The sequence below is a fragment of the Caloenas nicobarica genome, chromosome 4 (assembly GCF_036013445.1).
Source record: "Caloenas nicobarica isolate bCalNic1 chromosome 4, bCalNic1.hap1, whole genome shotgun sequence".
NCBI classification, from domain to species: Eukaryota; Metazoa; Chordata; class Aves; order Columbiformes; family Columbidae; genus Caloenas; species Caloenas nicobarica.
This window is the reverse complement of record NC_088248.1, coordinates 1,075,055-1,097,614: the sequence shown is the minus strand read 5'-3', so window position 1 is coordinate 1,097,614 and position 22,560 is coordinate 1,075,055. Positions and strand designations below refer to the sequence as shown.

The window sequence follows — 22,560 nt, the reverse complement described above, 5'->3', positions numbered from 1 at the left end:
ATCCAACAACAGGCTTTACCCTGCTGTCCCCTCCTCGTGCTGACACGAGTGATGGGATTGAGCCAAAAGGCACCTTGCCAGCCCTTTCCCAGCACCGGGGTGGGAAGGCTCAGCAACACCCCTCTCAGCTCCTGTCCCCTTGTCCCACACGTGTGTCACTGCAAACACCCTTTCCAGTGCCCACACGGGCTCTTCTGTTCCACTCCCTCTGTCCCAGTAATAACCGCTACCAGATTATGGATGACAGAGCTTGCATCCTGTTTTCCCTGCACCTTAAAATTCCTTATGGCTCTGCTCCCTATCAATTTACCTTAAAAAAAAAAAACCCACACCACACACACACAAAAAAAAAAACCCAAAATACACACACACAAAAAAAACACACCACACAAAACAAAAAACTCCAAGCCAAAAAAAAACCAAAACAAAATTAAAAACCACCCCACCCAACACAAAAACACACATGAAACCCCAACTCTTCTGCTGATACCATCTGCAGCAGCAGCCTGGGGCAACAAATTCTGGAAGTTTCCTTACTTTCCCTAAGAAAGTTACTCCACGTTTGAAGCTGATTTCCCCCTAGCTCAAGTGCCCCTGTGGTTCCAGCCGTGCCAGTTCGGTAACAGCAGGTCAGCATCCACCGCCATCGCAGCTTGGCAGCCTTTGTGACGCAGAATCACAAGTTCCGGCTGGAAGGGACCCCAGAGGCCATCTCCTGCAGCCTCCAGCTCGCGGCAGGGCTGACCCTCAGCTCAGCCCTTCCCTCTCCAGTGCCTCCAAGGCCTTGCGGTCTGACCTGCCAGGCTGCTGCTCCGGCCCTTCGCGAACTACGTCCTTCTGGAGACACCAAATCCAGAGCTGCATGCGGGACTCACGGCACCAGCGCAGCAAAACTCTAGAGCTGCAAAATGAAGGCACTTCACGTGAGTATTGGCATTTGGTTTGTGCCCACCTGCTTCTCTCTCTTTAAATAAAGCTTTTAAAAATAACTATTTGGAGTTCAGAAGTCAACCAACAAAAGGGTTTTGCCCTTCTTCAAACCTTCCAGAGCCAGCAGCACTCCTGGTGGGTCACGCAGCCCTGAGCCTCTCCCAGTGCAGCCCAGCACTTGAAAAAGGCAAAAAACCATCAAGGTACTTCCCATCAGATACTTCTTCAGTGTCACCAACCTGCAGAGTTGGTCCTGACGTCCTACTGTCACACACAAGATCTCAGAGACTCACATGGCACAGCTAACAAGGGTAAGATGATGTAGTTAGTAGCATTTTATATCCTTTAAGTACAGAATTGAAACAAACCAAAAAAATCCAAACCAATAAAAACCCATCAAAACACCACCACCCATTTTTTCTTCTTGCTTGCAGTAAATGATGCCCAGCCACCCAAGACTGAGCCTGGACCCAAAGCAGCATCCTCAGCCCAGCCTGGGTGACCCGACACGAGGCAGAGCCCAGCAGAACAACTCTGTCCATCCACGAGCATCAACTAAATAACAAGTGACTATTTCGAGAGAGGCTATAGCAGCACAGCAATGGGATTTTACAGAGTAGACTCCTATCATTGCTACATTTTTCGAAAAATTAAAGTCCAACGAATGACAAATGTAAGGAGAGGATTCCCTCCTCAAAGCAGAGTAGTGCAACCTGCTTCCAGTTAGCAAAGCATCCAGAGTTTTGCAGAATAAGAGAAGAATTAACACCATTTAATCCTGCAATACCCTCAATTCCCCAACTCACAAACCATTAGCAATTTGGTTCTGTCCTTAGCAGGCTGCGTATCACGTTTTCCAGGCCTGGCCGCCCCGCGGTGAGCCTGGCGGTGCAGAGCACAGCCAGCGGTACCGCCTGAGCCCGCTGGAGCCTGCGGAGCGGGACAGGCTCTGTTTGGGGATTAACAGAAATCCTGCCCTAAACTTCATCTGTGCAAATACTCCTCATCCCTTCAGTCTGGGCAACGGTTGGCAATTCCATTTACATACCAGGTAAGTTATACAGCATATGCACGAGGCAAATATTTAATCATCTTCCAGACTGTACCTATGAAGCCACTTACCTGGTTGCAAATGTTTCAAGGATAAACAGTTTTTCTGCCATTTAGAAGAGCAGCCACCTGGCTGGAGGGAGTTTCTGATGACCTAACCCTTGTCACTACAGACTGCTCAAAGACATTGTGCTTCTGGAAAAAAAAATAGCCGATTTCAGCAGAGACCCTTGGCAGGTTGTGCTTCATACTCAGACTGGAAGAGGCCAAACCTAGACCATCCGATAGCACCTTTGCCACAGCAGGCTAAAGGAGGTTAATTCCTTGGTTAACCTTCAGAGGTGAGGAGAATAAATCACAAGTATTTGGTCAAAAAGAAAGTACATCACCGCACACGAAAAATAACCGAGGAGGATTGGGCTGCCTCCTTCCATCCATCCCAAACCAGCTCGAGGTCACTGCACACCAACGGTACAGCTTTGTTTTCTCCTGCGAACACCACTTGGGCACTCAGCAAGCTTTTGGACTGATTTTGCTTCCGGAGTAAGCAAGTTAAAAAAATTAAACAACTGTCCCATGTTCAAGATTGTTTAAAAAAAAAAAAAAAGAAGTCACTAATTAGGCTTCATAAAAAAAAATAAGTGAAGCCCTCAATCTAAGCATAAGTCAGTGCAGCTCAGTTGTACTACTACTCAGCTGTACTACTACTCAAGTTGTGCTACTGCTTTGCTCATACAGAGGCAGAGCCAGAAAATGACGCAGCCTTGACCACGCAGAACAGGCTCCATCGGTGCGACAGCCGCCACCTCTGCTCCGTGCAGCCACACAAACCCCCGGGGCGCCCAGGTCTCAGGACTCGTTCTCAGCACGTCTGAGGCACACGGGATGCGCTCGCGCTGAAGCTGTGGTGCCCAAAGCAGTCAGGCCCGAGGTCAAGAGGCAGAAATGAAGCCTCTGGCTACGCACACTCACCCTCAGCCACCGTCAGCCTGTTTGTCCACAGCAACACGTGCGTATTATGGCAAAAGGAAATGGGGAGGGAGAAAACAACAAAAGCGCCCACACCTTGGTGCAATATCTCACATTATGGCCGAGTTCTCTCCTCCAGCCGTTATCTCAGTCATTTTTTGGCAGTCTGAATTCTGTTGGAGAGGTGCCGGGAGCAGACAGAGCCCGCACAGACACACAGCACAGGTGAGAAACAGAAAGGGAAGGAGAGGAGACGATGGAGGAATGGGATGGCTCTTCTCAGCAGGGCGCGCGGCCGCAGGCTCTTCCAGTGCCCCAGGGGAGAGGGGCTGGGGGGCTTGGGCAAGGTGACGGTTACATAAAGAAGAAGCTACAGGAAAAAAAAAAAGGAGAAAAAACAGAAAAGAAACAGAGGTTCAGACTTGAAATGAAAAAAGTGAGAGTAGAAAAAAAAGGAACAACATTTTAAAGAAAGTGAGCCATGAAGTGAAGAGTGCACTTGGGGGTGTCCTACGATCCAGGTACAGAGGAGCAGAGGGGCCTGGACACTCCAAGACATGGGCTGATCTACCCAAACAGCTCACAATTGCCACAAAAGCCAAGTGACAAACACCAGCACAAACCTACAGAGGCATCTCCAAGGCACAAACCAACCTGCCGGGAAATCTCGCGCTTCCTCGGCCCCTCCTGTCACACCTGCACAAAACGGCAACAGCAAAACACAAAGCAAAGGCCACGCCAAGACCAAAGCATTTGGGTAAAAATATATTTCCTCTCCCCACTTCGAGTGTTGGCACTACGTACGTAACCTAAAACATATACGAGAAATAACTGAGCTTATGCTATAAGGTTATTATTCAAATTTGTAATTCAAAAAAAAGAGAAATATTTTAACATCAAATAAAGTGACAACTTCTAACAGATGCATACATATAATTTGCATTAACACTGTATGTAGGTTACACAATTATTTAGTTACAAACATGGGTTATTTTCAAATAGCAAGGTAATAAAGTTCTACATCTATAGTTTAAGGCAATCAGGATATTAAAAATGTATACAGATACAATATTCCTACTGCTGTTCACAGCTTTATTTTCCGTTAATTAAAAAACCCTTCATATTTGTACAGTCCCAAGCTGACACATGCTGATGAAAGCATCATGGATATCACATACTGCAAATATAACCCGGGTCCTTGGAGAAGTGACAAAAATACACGTGCTTCTAACAGCTTTGAAGGGCCAGTGGTAACTGGAGTCAAACGGACAGATTTGATATGATCACACACAAAAAGACATTTCCATTCTCACTGGGGCGTTTTTAGGAGAAGCAGAAGGAGAGGTCTCTGGAGAAAGCCCGGTGCCATCCAGCGAGGGCAGGCTTCAGGAGAGACACCCTGACGCCGGCCTCCTGGGCAGGGTTTGAAACCCTCAAGAGCACCCGGAGCGGGGACAGGAGCTGCAAACCCTCGCTCACCTCGGCCTCGCGCTGCCTGCTGGGCACGCACCTCCCCACTACGCTCGGCAACTGCGGCCCCCCTCAGCCCCCTGCCTTTTGTTTTCCCGTTTTAGGGCTTCTTTTCAGCATCTCAGCAAAAGCAGGTTATTGCAAAAAGTTTTAAAGTAGTTTTAAGGATGCCACTTGTAAGTAAGCAGACTTGAAAACCACAACTGGTGTGGTATGGGTAGCGAGGCAGAAAGGGTGAGAGACTGCCTGCTGTACTTACATGCAAAGGTGGAAGCACATCCAACTAGATTTGACAGTATCACTTCATGCAGAAATCAGGGACTACTGTGAAAAAAGGCACAAGTAAAGAAAAGAAAGAAGTGTGGCAGTAGCAAGTTAAACATGGCCCAGGGGTTTAAGGTGGAGGGAAAAAAAAAGCCTCGAACATCTCCTTGGGCACAAAAGCAAACCAGTACCTTTTACTTTCGCATGCGTGCAGTTTATTCGCGGTTTCTCAGAAACAGCTTGCTTTTTGCTGGAGGAAGAAACCCAACCAAAAATACATTAATGCACTTGGCTACAGGTTTCTGTCAAAAAAAGAAAAAGGCAGCTAGACTCAGCTGATTGCCCCGGCCAACATCCCTCGGAAGGGCTGTTCACTGAAGCAGAACAAGTAAATGTGAAAATTAAGTTTTCTACTTGGCACAAAATGCTGGTAATTGTAAGAGCGGCCATACACAGCGACAGCTGAAGCAAAGCATACCGCCACAAGCATTCAATGATATGACTGTAAAAAAAATCCATGCTGGAAAACACGCTTCTTCCTTGATAATTCTGGATTTTAAACTTGGGTTTGGCAGAAGCCACAAGAACCATAGTTTCATTTTTCTAAACAAGCCTCTAGCAAACAAATTTAACCTGACAGAAAGTGCATCATGGTTGAAAAGACCAGGAGGTGCAATTTAAAAAAAAAATTAAAATATAGAAGACTCAGTTATTTCCAGCTTATTTATCTCCAATCAGTTTTTGCTGCCTGTCCAAGACATCATATTTAGATGCCCTCTTCCCCAAGCCGTGTTTAAACAGTGAGGGTTAAAAAGCAAGATGATCCCCAAGCATATTTCCAAACCGAGCACTTCATAAAAGGTGATAATTGTGCCTTTTTCCACCCCCCTGCCCCAGAGAGGCAAGAAATTCCATCCCAGAAACAAGCAAAGAACTGCGGTGTGCAAGACTTCGGTGGAAAGAGTTATTTTAAGAGTGTGTTAAAGACAAACAGGAGACTACCTAGCAAGGAGCAGTGGAAATGCTGGCTGCACATCAGCAGAAGAGAAACAACTCCAGCAGTCATAGCGTAAGCATGGCTCGCCACTTCTTGGGAAGGAAGGGAAAGACTCTGTCCGAAAAGCAATGGCATAGTAAATACACATGAAACAGACCAATTTCCATGCTGCGCTGGCCACAGAGCAAGGCCCGGCTTACACTAAGTGTCCTCTGTGTGTTTGAGGGACGTCCGAACGGGTCATTGTCCCCGGGACAGTGGGGAACACGTGCCCAGGCGCCCTCTCTCCCTTGGCAGGATTCCCTGGATCCCACAGCTTTGCAAGCCTGTATGTAAGTGTGTGCAGGAATCCCCTGAAGGCTGGAAGAGGCTGTCGAAGAGGATGTTGGAGGCTCTGTCTTCCCCCCTGCCAAGACATCTGATTCCCTAAGGGCTGCTAAGTCTTGCTAAGACCACGCACAATGGAAACCAGATACTATTTTAAGTCTGTTTTCAAAGGTGCTGGTCCAGCAAGTAACACAGGGGAAGCAGCACTGAGAAAAGGTCCTTCTCCTCGACACCTGCAGCGCCGTTTGGTTCCTATCTCAGTGTTCAGCAGGTAGCTACTACACCGAACTGGAAGGATGGCTGCAAAAACATGCTAGCACATGACAATAAACCCAACCCAAATAATACGATCACATCAGACAACGAAAACAATAACTAATAAAAAGAAATATCATGCAAATGTAATGGCATGCAAGGTCAGTTAAACTTTTGTTATCTACACACACACGCCCTCCCGCCCCCCACAACAGCGGGACCCTCATTTTTCTAGCACACTAATACTGCAGGAACACGGGTCAGACTCAACCCCAGGGCGCAGCCGCACCGGGGAGCGCCCGTCCCCCTCGGACAGCAGGAATTGCAGAGGCTGGGTTTCTGCAGACCCAGGGACGCTTCGGCACAGCCAGCAACATCGCAGCCCAGCGCCAAGCTGGGCACAGCGCCGTCAGCACTGACTGATCCAGGCAATGATGCTCGCCCAAGCTGCGGACGTCCAGCCCTGACTTGATTCAAACCTGGGGCCAAGAGTGGTTTGCTGCTGGTTTTGACCAGAAAAATAGGTGGTATCGCTATCTTGCCCCTCCGCCCAGCCCTGACCTTCCAGTTGCAAACGGTCCTGCACCCAACCCTTCTTCCTTCTTGTTCCCACTATGTTATTAGATGAGTTAATAGTTATTCATGTTAAAAAAATGATATTAAAAAAGAAAGAAAATAGATGGCAGAAACACATTACTGCAAAAGCAGGTGAATGCAGGAACATCCTTGGCTTGACAGGCTTTATGTGAAGCTTGCACTGCAAGTTAAAAAAAAGAACAAAAACAAAAAAACATTAGTAATAATAGAACCAAAGTGGAAAAAGAAAAAAAAAAACCAGAGGAGGCTGGGAGAGCCAACACCAGCAACCTGCTCTGGTGTGTAGGCATGCAGATGGATTATGGAATGAAAAAGAAATTAAACCTCAAGGCTGAACTCTCCTCTAGCCTATGCAACAAGCAACAAGAAAAACTGAAGGGGCAGAACTACTGAACAACCAGCCATGTAAGTTAGTCAGGGTTACCCTGTCCATGGCTGGTGCCTTTAAGCCTCGTTTATCGGAAGATGCGTGGCGGGGGGCACGGGCGGCCAGTCTGGGCGAGCTGAGCCAGGCGCCCGTGCGGCAGGCTGTGCGCAGCCCTCACCCGCACCTGGCTGTCCCAGCTGCCCACGGCGTCTCCCAGCGCCTGAGCAAACGACAGCTTTCTGACCCAAGCCGGGTCCTCCAGACACCAACAGAAGCCCCTTGGTGTGGGGCCAGGCCCTGACACACGTGTTACAGCTCAGGGGTTCCTTTGGGACCAAGCATGGCCTGTGACTGGCAGACCAGTCACGTTGGACTGGAAACAGACTGAAAAGGAAGCTGGAAAAAAAGGTTTTCATCTGTTTTTCAGAAGTAGCTTGAAATAAACAGAGGCAGAGCCCAAACAGCTGGCCCTGGCTCCTGGGCGGGTTGAGGATGAGCAAGGAGCACAACGCACGTGCCGAGGTGTACACGTGGCCATCTACCAAACACCAGGCAAGCACGTGAAGGCGATTTGCTGCTGCTACGTCACTTTGCCAAGGCCATTGCCAGGAACCGGGCTGTTCGGGTATGAAGTACACTCCCATCCCGTAACTCCGGCAGGGAGATCGGCACACTCAGCCCCACGCTCAGAGAGGTACCCCAGTACACGTCTCTGCTACGGTCACACGAGCGTCTGAGCTGCACAGATGTGCTGTCCTGGAAACAGCACACAGGCCACAGCTGTAACCATTGCAGACGAAAAAGCCATAAGCTATGGGAAGCTGAGAAATGGATTATGAATTAAAAAAAAAAAAAGAGAAGGGGGTATAAAAAGACAAGTTGCTCCTCCAGGAAGGGTCTGGAAATCCAGAGGGCCAAATTCTCCCTCATGGAGTTAAGTCAGCAGCAGACTTTGCCCCGAGTCTCCCCTCCAGCTTGCACAGCACAGTGGAAAGTCTCCATTGCCCAAGTTGGAGAAATCTGATCCCACCTTGAGAATGAAGCATTCCTGTGAATTAGTGTCTGGGGAAGCCACAAGGATGGTAAATGGCAAAGATTTCTTCTGGCAACTGCACGAGAACCACCACAGTCCAGCACAGAGAGAGCCTGAAAGCCTTGCCTATACAAACTGCAGCTTTTCATTAGAGTGCAGGGAGAACTTTAAAGCCTTTAGAAAACCAAAGGTGTGCTACAAGGCAGAAGCATCAGCATTTCCCTTTAAAGCCTCCGTTAGTAATTCAGACGCTAAAGAAAAAATGGAGCAGTTACAGCACCTGGTGTGGAGCGACACTGAAAGGACACACCAAAACACGTGCGTGTTCCTCAGCAATGGATTTCTGTGGATGCATCAGCAAAGCAGAAACTGTGTTTGTTGTGGTCACTAGAAACATCAGTGTATCGCACCCATAACGCTGTGCACGTGGCCAGCCAACTTCACAGAAGCAAACAGTAGCTAACACTGACTGCCAAGAGTTATAAAACTCCCCAGACCATTATACACTGCTCTGCTCTCATACCTAAGAGGTGAAAAAACTGACTGCAGAGTTCTTAAAAATATTAAACTACCAACTCTGTTTAACAGATAAAGAAAAAGGGTCCTCAAAGTTTTCTATTCCTTTCAAGGAAGCAGGTTGCCACGTCTGAATTCTCATGCAATGGAAGACCAGTATTTAAAAGCATCACGCGGAGGGGTATTTCAGCATGCTTGGACATGAGCTGCCAGACATGGAGCGTTTCTACAGTTCGGCATGACACTAATAATCAGTCTGCAATGATGTCTTTAGCTGAGCAGAGCATGCAGCACACAAGCATTCTGTGTATCAGGCTCTCAGCACAGAGCAGCACGGCTCCATAGGAGCTACATCGATCGACACGGGCTGAGGAACCCTCCTCGCCTTCCTGGGGAAGCCGGCAGCAGAAGCAACGAGTGACGGGCACTGAATCAGCAGTAGGGACAGGGGACACACGGTGAGTATCAGCACAACTTCCCAAAGGATAAACATGTACGGGTACATGGGCGGCACAGCAGAACCTCCTGGGCTCACGCTATAAAACAGCTCAGACCTGGCTGAGAGCACAGGCCAGCGAGGGAGACAAAAGTGTCTACACCACAGCCCTACTGGCATTTTGGTTCTTTCAACAGTGACAGATTAATGTTAATTGAGCGGGTTCCTCTGCCAGAGTCAATTAAGGAATGCACCCCTTCACTATCAGCTATTAAGAGAAGCATGGAACTGTCATTTTTGTGTGTGGGTTAAAGAAAGAAGCGTTTCGCAGTGATTTTTGTTGCACTACCACCTTTACAGCTTTCCTAATTGCAGTTATCGACTAGTGCCATTATCACAGATGGACCAGAAAGGGCTTGCATGAGTTCTCCCGTACTGGGTATGCAAAAAGCGGATGGAAATCAGGGCAGGAGGCCCCAGAGCAGCCCCCATTTCAGTAACCCGTCCCGCTGCACTACACAAACCAGCTGTGCACAGCCTGCTTCACCTCTGCAAGGTTTGCCCGACTTCACTGGACATACCACATCTATAAGTGGACCTCGTGTTCTGTTTTTTGAAGTACGGTGAAGTAGCTGGTACCATGTAATGAACAGGGGTTTCTTGCACTAAGAGCAAGCTAAACGTTGCCATCTCCGAGCACAGGCTGCATGAAGGAGTTTACATCAATTTCAATGAGTTTAGAGCTCAGAGTTTTCAGCGCAGCTCTGCAGTGACCTAACTCTGAGCCCAAGGCAAAGGCCTCGTTCCTCCACTTTTAACAGATGCAGAGTTAGGTCCCAACTGAGCGCATCCGAAAATCCCGCCTCTCAATCCTGACCACGGGACAGACTCTGTCCACAGTGCACTTGGTGCCTGCTGAAGTTGCTGGAATCTCACAGTACTGGAGCATATAGAATTATACTCCTAGCATACAAATATAAAATAGTAGAAAACAGTGCCAGTATCTTTACTAAAAGGTAAGTGTTTCTTAGCTTATTATATCAACGCCATACAACCACAAATGCCATTTACCTGCAGTTAAAAGTACCATAGCAGTTTGGGTTTTTTTTTTTTTTTAAAAAAAAAAGCACAAAAAACCCCCCAACTTCTTGTCTTTAAAGCAAGCTTTCAAATATTCAACTTTTGGCACTAGCATTTCCCATGTAAAAATAACATGGTGGTTTTGGTTTCTAATCTACTTCTACTTATGACTATAACCTTAAGGAATGGGAACTGGAGACTACTCTTCAGTCAAAGGAAGGACAGGGAGAGAATCCCTTTTAATTTTGGCTCAAGGCAGATAAATCTGAGTCCAGAACATCCCAGAGCTGTTCCAGAAGTGGCTGGACAGAACACAGATCAAACCTCCACCATCCAATTGCCCTCCCGTACCAGTCAGACTTCGACAACATTTGAAGGTACTCTTCTAGAGAAAAATTAAGATCATGTCCCTGGTCCACCCTTTAGAAAAAAAATATTTTATTTGATCAGGCTGATAAGAGCCCCGTTTCCAGTCTGGTAATGGGGAAAAGCAACTACAGACATGCAGCAAGAAAGAAAAAACAACCTCCCAAACTGTAGTAAACCCTACAAAGGATGTGGGTGACATCCGCTTACTTTTTCTTGTCCTTGTCTTTCTTGGTTTGTTGAGAACCTGCCTGCTGAGCCTGTGACTGTAATAGCTGAGCTGCTGCCTTCTTCTTTTGAAAGTTGTTCAGCTCTTCCTCAAGTTCCTTCTTTTTGTCTTCCACTTTTTTCTTCTCCTCTTGGTGAGTCCTCTTTAGATGGTCAAACTTTTCATGAAGCTGCCAGGACACAGACAACGAGAATTGCATAGTAAGAGAAGAATGTTTTACCCCCATCATTGGTAACAATGCCCAAAGTGGTTCTGCTGGCACTGCGGCCTCACTGCGTTAATAACAAGTCATTGGCCTGTCCCAAACATGCCTGAACTCTCATCACACACAATCCTTCAAGTTCCAATATACTCACATCTTTCTCTGCTTCCTTCAACTCTGCTTCCTTCTCCTTCACTCGCATGACAAACATCTGTCTCATTTCGTCCTCCTTCTTCTGGAGTTCACCCAGGAATTCGTTCCTCTTTGCTTCATAAGTCTCTTGGAGACTGTTAAAAACACAGAAACAAACAGATGTGTTTCAGGCACAGTCATGAGTTTCCAGCCTTTAGTGATCTTACCACATCGACTTGTCACAAAACTTCGGAGATCCCCGACTACAACAGAAGCACGAACACCTCCACCAAAACCAGTCCTAACTTGCTAGGTGGCAGCACTGGGAGACAAACTGGCAGGCAAAAAGCAGCACGCTGTTCTGGATCCTGGAAATGGCTTAACAGGCGAGATAACTGTCCTCAAAAATAAACAGCCACTATGTAAGAAGCAACAGCAACCCCTGATGCTCACACAGCTTGTGATCTGAGACCCACCTTCTCACTTCTCCCACTGTTTGCCCTGAATCTCTCCCTCGAAGGCCAAGATTTGTGGAACAGATACAGGTGCAGCAGAACGCAAAATCTGGCTTTATGTAGTTCATTGAGCATGACACAGAGTACGACTAAATTTTACTATTCATTGCTGACAGATTCAGATCAGGGGCTTAATTTAGATAAAGCCACCTTGGGAGACCTCTCTCTCTCTCTTCCTCCTTTAGCTGTCAAGGGAGGTTAAGCCTTCATGAACAAGCAGTAGTTTTCCTCCTCCAAATAACCACACCACTGGATTCCCTCATACCTTTATTCCCCCCTCTACTTCTTGGCATTCCTTTATTACCCCAGCAAAGATTTGGGACACAAAATATGTTGTCCATGCACCTCTGAGATTTTTCAGAGCCTCTTAGGAACTCTGGACGCCAAATTCCTTTTCATTTTATTCCTTAAAAGGATTTGGATATTTCAGTCATAATGATAGTGTGGGAATGATAACTATTTCCCCCCCAGACACTTCCTTGAAAATGCATTTTTTAAATAAAAGCTCCTCTGCTAGCACAGAGATACGTTGCATCTATGCGCCCAAGAACACATTAACCACTGGGCTCCCAGAACACCTTAATCCCATTAAAGTCAAGCTTCTGCCTTTCCCAGCACGTGGTGGTGGGTTTTGGTGGCTTTGTTTAGTTGCTTTTTGCAGGGGAGGGTTGAGCTGGTGAACAAAGCCTGACAGAAAGCAATGTCAGACCCAAGACTCGAGTCTAACTGATAGGCACTTCAGCAGCCTCCTAAAATACTTCACAGACAGGCTGCCTCAACACTGGCCACCCTGCAGGAATCACACAATTCCAGCTGAACACACCGGCTTCCCACACATGGAACCAGAAATGCTTATTGTAAAAGTGACAAAAATCTTTTTGTGCGGGAACAGGACAAGAGGCATCTTTGGATTCTGAACTAAGTCAAGAATCAGACCAGTCACTGCAGACAGAAATCAAGAGACTCCAGTCAAAACCTACCTACATTTTAGTCTTGGATTTAATTCTCTAACTGCGGACACTGATATGGAAATTTAGAAAGCCTTCTGAAAGGTCTGGCTAGAGCCTAGCAAAACCCAGAGGGCAGCTGAGCCTTCAGTGCTCAGCGAGCACAAACCGAACCTGCAGTTAGTGACACACCGTCCTAGGGAGCAGCAGAGTCCCGCGGACTGACGCGGCCAGCTCCGTGCACTGCCAATCGCATCCTGCATCGCAAACCATTTCTCACAAAGCGCATTTCCAAAACCACAACACCGGGTGATGCACAAGCAGGAAAAGACTAGCAAAAGCGAGGGTGGAGGGGGCTTGCTGTTCAATTGTCCCAGGTTCAACCTTAATCCCAGCTTCAAGCTTAAAAAATTTAGCACTAACCTAAAACCAGCAAGCTTAATTCTCTACTGAAGTGACTCTGACTTCCAGAGAAGCAAAGTTCTCAGAGAAACTGGCCCAGCAACTCCAGGCTACATATGAAAAAACCCCACATTTACAGCCCCAAGGAATAACAGTCCAAACCAACTGGGATTCCTACAGCTTCTCACAGACAAAGATAACAAGGGAATTTGCTTCTTAAGTACACAAACATATGAACCTCGATTACAAGAGTAACTTGATTCCCTAACACACACTCACACCCACACACTGAAGGATGCCCTTGCAAGTAATTTTCCTCAAGAAAAACAACAAAATATTTTGAGGAAATGAACCAGAGCAGCAGAGAAGCCAGTCCACACCACACACAGGAGAGCAGCAGGGGCTCTGTGTGACAGAGGACCCCATTTCACGCACCAGATGCCCGCAGGGAACTGGTGCTCCCTCCGCAGCTTGGACAAGCGATGGGGACTCTGCCAGCAAGACCAATCTCCCAACTATGGCCAGCCTCCCCTTTCTACACCTTGTGCAAGCGCCCACCCAGCACCAATGGTTTGCTGGGCTCTTTTCCCCAGCTCACTCCAAGATTCACAAAATGCATCCTGCTCCTGGCTAAGGCAAACTGGCTGAGGAGGGGGGAAAAAGGCTTTTCATCCCTGGTCACAGAAGAAAGAACAGAAAGAATCAAACCTACTGTTCTCCTCATTTCAGATATACATTGGCCTCAGCCAAACAGCTTGGGTTCATGGGGTTGGTTTGTTTATTGGAGGGAGGAGGCACCCAAGTGAACTGCTCTGAACTAGCACGTACCAGATGGAGAAATTCTGTACATTTTCATTTCCTTTCTACTTATAGTTTGGTCAAAAGAGGCCTCGCGTACAGGAAGCAATGGAAATTCCTCAGATTCCTCAAAGGGAAGGGCTGAGCCCATCTTAAGCCACTGCTCTCCAGAAAGGAAATCCAATAAAGCTGCACATTTGGGCTTAGTGACAGAACTGGGCTCGACTGACTCCAGCAGAGTTCTTGTGCTGCAGAAGAAATGCAGCTGCGTAATCTCAGCAAGTCACAAATAAAACCCTGAACTGATGGGAACTCTGTCGTGGCACAGGCGTCGCTCGGCTCCCCATGGAGTGCTGTTATCCAGAAACAGGAGCACGAGGCACCCAATCTGCCTTCTGCTGTGGATCCTACCCAGCTTTTCTCTGTTGAGGACCAGAGATGAACCACATCCATGGTGATCCATGCAGGCCAGTGGCGTGGCTGCCATCTCAGGGAATGGCACAACAACTCCTGACGTGCATGTGTGTTATGAGGGTAAACCCACGCTGATGCACGTGTAATTGACTCCCTTCCCCTGGGGCAGCAAGGAGCGTGGGATGCTGCTAAGGAAGCCAGTGCAATTATTGGGGAAAAGTTGGGGAGGAATGAGAAACAGGAAATGAAAGGAGAAAACAAACACTCCCTCCCGAATTCCCACACAGCTGTTGTCCCTGGCTAATGACTTGGGCTTCTGACCAATGAAGCTGTCAGACAGTATAAACCCTGTATTTAGTAAGAAGCCAAACCTCTTCACAGTGCACCTTGGACCAGCTGTGAAAAGCTCTAAGAGGGTCAACAGGAACATTTATCCCAGGATCTCCCCTTTGATAACCAGTTATACCTCAACGTATAAGTCTCCTTCATCTCAGCATGGAGACACACAGCAATTCTACGTGGCCCTGACCTGTAGCAAAACAAGCAAAACACAGTTGAGTCTGCACTGGAGAAAAGGGGGCGCTAAAGCATTTCCTGACCATCTCCAAGCCTGCCCACCTCCAAGGGCATAAAAAGGTGTCAGGGAGGTGTTCATGAAGGGAAGAACAAACTCTCAATTCATCTGACTCACTCAAGTCTCTGCAAAACTCGCAGTACTACCAGTAAGAAGATGAGCATAAACTTCACTGAAGATACTAGACAGTTCACAGCTTTTGAAAAAGCAAGAGCAAGGACAGAGATAAAAAATATAAACAAACTTCTCAATCCCAAACTGAGATTATCCCAGCTCGGAAAAAACGACAAATCAGTAACAATGTTAACCCTTCCATGATGCTGAGGACACAAAGAAACCAGTAACCACAGCAATCCCCATGGCAGGCTCTGCATCACAGTAGCCTCTTGGCCATGGAGAGCAATGGACAGTTTCAAACACGGCCAGCAAATTAATTCTGAAAAGCCCAGCGAGGAGCTGCTCTCCACACTGAGTGACATCAGGAGCATTTACAAATCAATCCTTTAGACACTTTTTAGTACTGGCTGGCAGATAACAGGTAGGAGATAGACCGAAAGGTGCTGTGAGTGAGGGCCAGCAGGTTATATTTCACATGGCAGACCAAAGGATGCCCAGGGAAGGTTGCAAAGAAAACCAATGCAACTTAAGCAACAGGGTGTAGACAGATCTGCACACATGTCCTTATTCCTCCTAGGCTTTCCAAGCTCATCTGAGATGGGTCGTATTCTGTCCTCAAAACACAGCACCTTGAAGCTTCCCGGAGACATTTGCAAGCTCTAAGAAGCCTGTGTGGCCTTCCTGCAGGGTTGCAGACATTTTCAAAATGTTGAAGCAAGAATTTGCTTTCTCAACCACTCAGGCTTTTCCTGTGTTTCTGCTGCACAAAGCTGAAGCCAAGAGTGCCTTGCAGAAGACTGCATTGCACAATGCGGCTCCCTGGCCACATTTTAGATCTCAGCTGCTCTAAGTGACCATGGCTATTCCCTCACTGGTTCTTGCAAACATGGGCAACCTCAAGACCACCAACTCTGTCTGTACGAGGCCTGAGTTATGCTTTGCTACCTGAACGGCTTGCTGTCCGGATCCGTGTCCTTGAATCCCATCTCTTCAAGTTTACAGCGCCTGTACAGCTCGTAGTGTCGGGTGTGCGTCTGCTCTCTCAAGTCTTCCATGTTCACTCGGATTAGCATCTCCCGCAGCTTCACAAAGTCACAGTGATTTTCATTTTCAACTGCAAACAAGACAGACCATCCATAGAGAGAACATTAAGTCCAGGATCTGGGTCCCTCCTTTCCCGGGACCCAAGCCCCAGTTTAACAAGCCTGAGAGCTCTTCAGGCACACAAGCAGCACTCCAAGTCAGCCTGCACCAAAGTGCCTTGCTGAATGGGGGGTGAAGCCATCTCACACCAAATCATGGGCATCATTTCAAGGCCTTTCATGGGATTTGCAAGATCTCTGCGTTTCCCATCTGTCACAGAGCTCCCATCTCTCTGTGCAGTTCTGCACCAGCAAAGCGATGATCCATTTGCACACAGGATTTCACTTCCCACTCAAATCCACTCTAAATCCGCATCACCCACAGGGGCCCGGGCAGGCAATGAAGTCTCAGCTGGTGGCAGTGGTGAAAGCAAAGGTTATGAGAAGACCCCACCAGAGACACTGTACCCTTTCCATATCAGTGAACCTCACGAAGGATCCCTAAACCCGTGCTCCTGGCACCAAAGGGAGGCAGCACAGAGTATAACATGGCTTCCCATAACAACTTCTATTCAGAAGAGGGTCCAGTGCACCACGGTCAGCCCCTGGGCGAGCAAGCTGTTCAGCCCATGTGGCCAGAGGGCTGCACGCTTCAGTGCTGGCAAACAGCTCGGGCATGCTTCCACAAGGGGTGGAGGTTCTCTTTTTAGGATGCGACAGCAAGCAGCAGGCATCTGTGCAGCAAACCTCCGGGGAGCCAGCAACGCTCCCCAGCTGCTCCCCTTCAGACCAGAGCAGCTGTCTCAGGGGAGAGGGCCAGATGTTCAAAGTCTCTGCTACCCAACTACTTCTCTTTGACTGTCTGGTCCCCAGTTTCCTGGGATCAGCAAGAACCCAGCAGGATATGTGTCAAGTCAAACAATCTCCAAACTTAAACTTCTTTCCTAATTGTGAGTTATTACCAGTATTATCCTCTGGTGTGCATAGCTAAAGACACTTGGTCTGAAGCTGCTTTAGGGTCAGCTTGTATTACTGTGAGTAACACAATAACTGGGCGAGTTTTGCAGAATTGCCCTGTGGATGGTCCCCTGCAGCTTGCTGGGCCATTCTCCAACTGGATATGCAGCTGAAGCCACAAGCAGACCACCCCAGTCACAACCCAGTATTTCCCAGTGCTGGTTGGGAAAGCAAAGACCAGCTCTCTCTCTGGCAGCTTTGGTGCGGCCTGGGCTACAAACACAGTCCCAGCCAAACTCAGCTCTCCAACAGGAAGGAGGTTTTGGTTGACTTTATGTGGCACTACACACCTAAGCTGTATGTCCGCAGTTTAGGATACCAGGACAAGACACACTGAAGCAGTCAGTGTCGAGTTAGCTCTGCTCTCACTCTGAAATGAAAGGGCAGAGCACTGCTGACCTCCCTGGAAAATCCCCCAGCTACATGTCTGCATTCAGGCTCGAGTGCAAGGTCCAAACCTAACCATTCAGCCACCAAAGCCTTCCCCATTGTTCATGCTTTTTTTTGCTGGCAGAAAAGCATAAGGAACAGAGAATGGCAATTGTTGTTTTCCAAGCCAGTTATTTAACATCTAGTAATGTTACCCTGCTCTTTCCCAAAGCAATTGGCAAGGTTGACACCACTATCCCCCTACGAATCCCCTCCATGCCTAAATCTAGGTTGCAAAGCCCTGATTTTAAGAAGTCTTAGAGCTGGTATCTTGATTTCTTAAGACAGATTCTGATAAGGACCATCCAGAGATCAATGCACCTTTCAGAGTGAGACAGGATGACAAGGACTTATTTGTGCTCTCAGTAACATACCCTGCACAACACCCCAAGGGTACTGCCTGGCCTTTGCCATCTTATTGCCAATCTTCACTTCTTCAGTGCTGCCAACTACAGCAAAAGGAAGGTGGACCTACAAAAGGAAAAGGACAATGATGTTAGGGATTTCCTTTGTTGCCTTGCCAGGGATTGTTTCTGAAGAAAGCTGTTTACTGTGGCAGTTGTGCTGGATTTAAGTTGCTTAAGTGCCTTTGCAATTCATCTGATGTTTTAGAAAGACCAACAGGATGGTCTGAATGAGAAAGCTGCTCAAACTTAAGAGTCCAAAATTCTACAGTCCTAAAAGTACATGAGATATACATCTTTTACATGTAATTACAAATCATTATTATCTTAGGCACAGAAGTCTTACAAACTGGAAATGAATTTGAACACTGAAGGAAAAATAACTGCCAAACAACAAAAAAAGAAAAGTACATCCTCCAAGGAAGGTAGGCTAAAAACGCAGGGGGTTTCTGCTGCTAGAAATAACTGTGAATGCTTCCTCTTAAAAACAGCAAAGCTGCGAGCAAGGAGAAGAGCTGAGTCGCCCCAGCCCTGCATTGACGCGTCTGAGTCACCGAGCTCCGCTACGCCCTGGTTCTCCACGGGTGCGGTGGTGACAATCAGGGGTCTGCTCCCAGCAGCGCGGCTGCTGCCTGGATCACGCGAGCCCCCGCCACCAGCCCACCGCTGCCGGGCTCTCCCCGCTTCAACAGCGGCACAAAGGGCCGGGCACAAGCTCTGGGAGCTGGTGCCGTGTCAGCCAAGCTGTGGTGACAGGCTGGGTGGGAGGGGAAGAACAGATGTGATTAAAGGGAGTGGATGTGATTAAACTGGCAAAGGAGTTCCCCAGCGGCCAGGCTGCTCTGCAGGAAGGCAAAACACGCTGCACGCAATGGCCTGGCAGAGGCACGTCCCTTCGCCGCGCCAGCTTCTTCCTGATCAGAACACGACACAGGGAAAAGAGGGAGAACACACAGAGGTTCAGAGAGGGTCTGATATCCAGCTGGATACGACAACTGCCCATCTACAAGGAGTTGTGCAGGGAAGCTCAGAAAACCTTCAAGTTGCAAGAAAGTGTCTTGATCTTGATGCCTCCGTTCTCTGCAAAATGCAGATAGCTCAACCTTGTACTTGCATGTGCTTTTGAGTGCACTTGCTTTGGGGCTGGTTTGTCCTCTTGGGTGTTACATGCCCCGCTAAAGCCAAAGAGCCCTCTGAGCACTGCTGTAACACACATCACTGCCAAAATCCCTGAGCTCAGGTTCTTGCCCCCCACTCCAAGTCAGCCCCATGGGAAAGAGTTTTTTCCCCTCTGTAAACCCAACTGTTAGTGAAACATTTGTTCTACCCCAGTCCTGTTTGCCATCAATCCCCACGCCTATCGCTAGAGGAAGAGGAAGGAGGCACAAGCCAGAGCCCTTGCCGCTGATGGTCATCGGCTTTGCCGAGAACTGGAAGCATAGACAGTGCCCCCGCTCTCACCGGAAAGCAAAACAAAGGCAGAAGTGAATCACCCCCCACTAAGCACCAAGGGGTCATTTGCGCCCGGAAACCCAGACCCCAGCCCTCTGCCCTGACTGCTCCAGGGCTCTGCCTCCCATCCTCTTCCTTTCCCGAGGTGGGAATACTGAAATAGGGGAAGGATGTGAAAAAACCCTCAGAGAGGAATTGTTTGTCAGACAATGAAGTGTGTCGGACCAGGCAGCCCACATTTGCCAGGTATGTCCAGCTCCAAAAGCCTTCCAGTCGGCCTGATTTCTGTACTTGTATCAGTGTTTTAAAGCCAAAAGAAACATGGCACAATGTGTCCTTCCTTCAGGGATGAGCCCACACGATCAAAGGCAAAGAAAAGCCCCGCAAAAAACATACACTCATCGTGGCATTTATCTCAGCCACCGTCTCTTCATCTGTCGGGAACTGGTAGATCTGGACACCGTTGCTGACCAGCTCGCTCATGATTTTACTCTTGAACTTGTGCAACTCGTTTTTGGCAATGGTGTCAGCCTTGGCAATGATGGGGATGATGTTCACCTGCAAGACAAAGACAGCACCTCCACATATAGGACTGTACATGTTGGATCGCTGGGACAGGATGAAGAGCAGCATGCAGCCTGTGGCAACAGCCCCAGAAGGGCCACCAGCCAGTGCCCACCCCAGCTCAAGACCTTCCCTGGGGCTGCTGACAGCAACCGCCGCACCTTAAACAGAATTTGCAGGCAGCAGCAGTCACGGCCTTAAAAAGAAGTCAAATGCAACTTGGCAACATGCTATTTCCTGTCCTTTCATATTCCTCTCCTCATCCGAATTGGCTGGACAGGAAAAGCTGTCATAAATTATTACAAGCTGTTCCAAAAAAAGGAAATTACCATCCAGGCACTTCTCCTCCCCGCCACAGCAGGCTGCACTACTGCAAGCAACGTGCTCAGACAACAGCTTCTCGTGGGTGCTCGCATCAGGGACACCCGGGTGCTGCTGCCCCGCTGGAGGGGGAAGCAGATGGTCCATATATCCGACCAGGTGATGCACAGGATGGGAGCTGGCAGTAACACGGGATGTATCCCTCACCTCCCGGCCCTCACACACTCCCACACACCGCTGTACTGCAGGACTGGGGTTGATTTATCCCTGCACAGCCCTAACACAATCGTCCAAGAACATGGCATGACGTGGTTTAACATGGAAATTAAAGATAAGCTACCAACTCTCTCGCCCAGACAGGCTGTTCGCAGCATCGGCAGCAGAATGGCAAACAGCAATAACAGAGGAGCCAAGGGGAGAGAGCACGGCACCCTCTGCGCAGCTGAACGGATCGATGCACAGTGAGCACCCCACAAGCCTCTGCTTTGCTGGAGACAACAAGAATGCATTAGGAGGAGGAATCCTGCTTGCTTTTCCTTTCTCCTCTCTCTAGATAGAGACTTTCTGCTTTTGATCTTGCAGGGCTTGCTTTTTCCTCGCTTTCCCCTGCAGCAGCACACAGAAATTTTAGGAAGGAAGATGTCGATATCGACCTACATGAAGGGATTTTAACTACAATATTTGAAAATCCTGTTCTATCACATAATTCTGTTTGGAGGATGGCCTAGAGTTATTATATCCACCGTTGCCAAAGACAGAATATGAATGCCAATTAGCTCATTTTGGGTAAATCTCCACAACCCTATTTTAAGTTGAACAGAACAGGGATCCTTATCTATTGCTGCATAAAACCCAATCAACAGGTCACTCCAGGAAGTAAAGAACCATTGTCATCCATTACCTTCCGCAGAATCAGGATCCAAAGAGCCGAAGGTGCAAGGTGGACTGATTTAAATTGCTTTTTCATGATACAAAGATGCACAAAGAAAGCTCAGTTTAAATACTCATGGTTTACATTTGTACCTTGGTTAAAGGAAAAGAGGTGAAATCTTCTCGCAAGTATCTAGTAAAACACCATGGTTTAAACCAAGCTCAGTTCCCATTCTTGCCAGTCAGGAAAGTAAATTAAAAAGCACATGCCAAGTAACTTATTTATTCAGAAACTTCTCGTTTCTCAGATCATGGTTAGAATAACACTACATTTGTCACAGACAATCAAGTCACTATTTGTGTCTAGCTCAATGCAGTCAGAGCACACAGACACAGCATTTTGATTTCTTTTTTCATCAATTAGTAAGATGACCTAAAGTGTTTTAGATGTACTTCTCATCTCATACACACTTACCAAACAAGTTTTGTACCACAACCTAATTAATCTGTTGGAGAAAGTGAAAGAGATGGCAACCATGCCTTTGAGTGCTAGAACTAGCAGAGCTCAACCACAACCTCTCATTTTTATTTATGGATTTAAAAAGGAAAACACACTTTCCCCTCTTTTTCAGCAGCCAAAAAGCTGCCACTGAACTTGGCTGAGTTAACCTGCAGCAAAGCAAAAAGAACAGTGCTCTCCTACTGCATCCACATAAGCACCGTTTCCTGCTCTCAGACTGCTGACTTTACAGCATAGCTGTGTAGCAAACAGCAAAGTTTGCTAACTAGAGATGGGACTGGAAGAGCGTAGGAGCCCAAACTCTTAATAAATCACTACAGCACATGAACACCAGTGAATGACCCATTCTAGCAGCTGGCCCAAGGTACTAAAGTTTTCACGCAGCACCTCTGCAATCCCCCTCAGATAAAACACACAGTATTTTTTTTTTTTTGTGCAGGTTTCGCTAAGCCCGTGGCAAGATCATTAACATACTAGTAGGGCCATGTGAGGGTCATAACATAGGCAGCAAGTACCTTACTGTCAAGCTTCTTCATGGTGACCAAGTCCAGGGACTTCAGAGAGTGTCCAGTTGGTGCAATGAAATACAGGCAGGCGTGAATCCTGGTGTCATGGTAATTGAACAGGGATCGTTTGATCTTCAGCTCTTCTTGCAAATAGGCTTCAAACTGTGCATCGATATATTCTACTATAGGCTTGTAGCTGAGGAGAGAGAAGACATGGCAGAGAGAAAACCAAGGTATTCACTGCTGGAACAACACAGGTTACTTGGTGGGTGCTCTGCACATTACGGGGATAAATGCTGCTCCTGGGACTCTCCCTGCCCAACCTACAGTCCCTCCTTAGCTGGTGTGTGTTTCCACTTGGTGCACAGGGTGAGTATTATGGACACATTGGCAAGATAAAGCAGCAGA

At 47.7% G+C, this 22,560-nt stretch overlaps 1 protein-coding gene across 4 annotated transcripts in view; it reads right to left on the bottom strand.

Annotated features, from left to right (window-relative positions):
* Positions 1-1,062: 1,062 nt before the first annotated feature.
* The window catches only part of SEPTIN11 (septin 11), a 53,031-nt gene continuing 31,533 nt past the window's right edge, over positions 1,063-22,560 (bottom strand). Inside the window, exons 4-11 of one of the 4 annotated variants that reach the window (XM_065633848.1) lie at positions 22,162-22,348; positions 19,768-19,929; positions 17,890-17,986; positions 15,933-16,101; positions 11,243-11,375; positions 10,868-11,055; positions 6,960-7,019; positions 4,851-5,794 (exon numbers count right to left, since the gene is read on the bottom strand). In XM_065633848.1, the coding sequence (XP_065489920.1) occupies positions 7,004-7,019; positions 10,868-11,055; positions 11,243-11,375; positions 15,933-16,101; positions 17,890-17,986; positions 19,768-19,929; positions 22,162-22,348 (952 nt within the window). In that variant the 3' untranslated portion in view covers positions 4,851-5,794; positions 6,960-7,003. Of the gene's footprint in view, positions 3,320-3,731; positions 7,020-10,867; positions 11,056-11,242; positions 11,376-15,932; positions 16,102-17,889; positions 17,987-19,767; positions 19,930-22,161; positions 22,349-22,560 lie in introns of those variants that run through there. The other 3 variants (XM_065633849.1, XM_065633846.1, XM_065633847.1) reach the window with 3 other exon arrangements.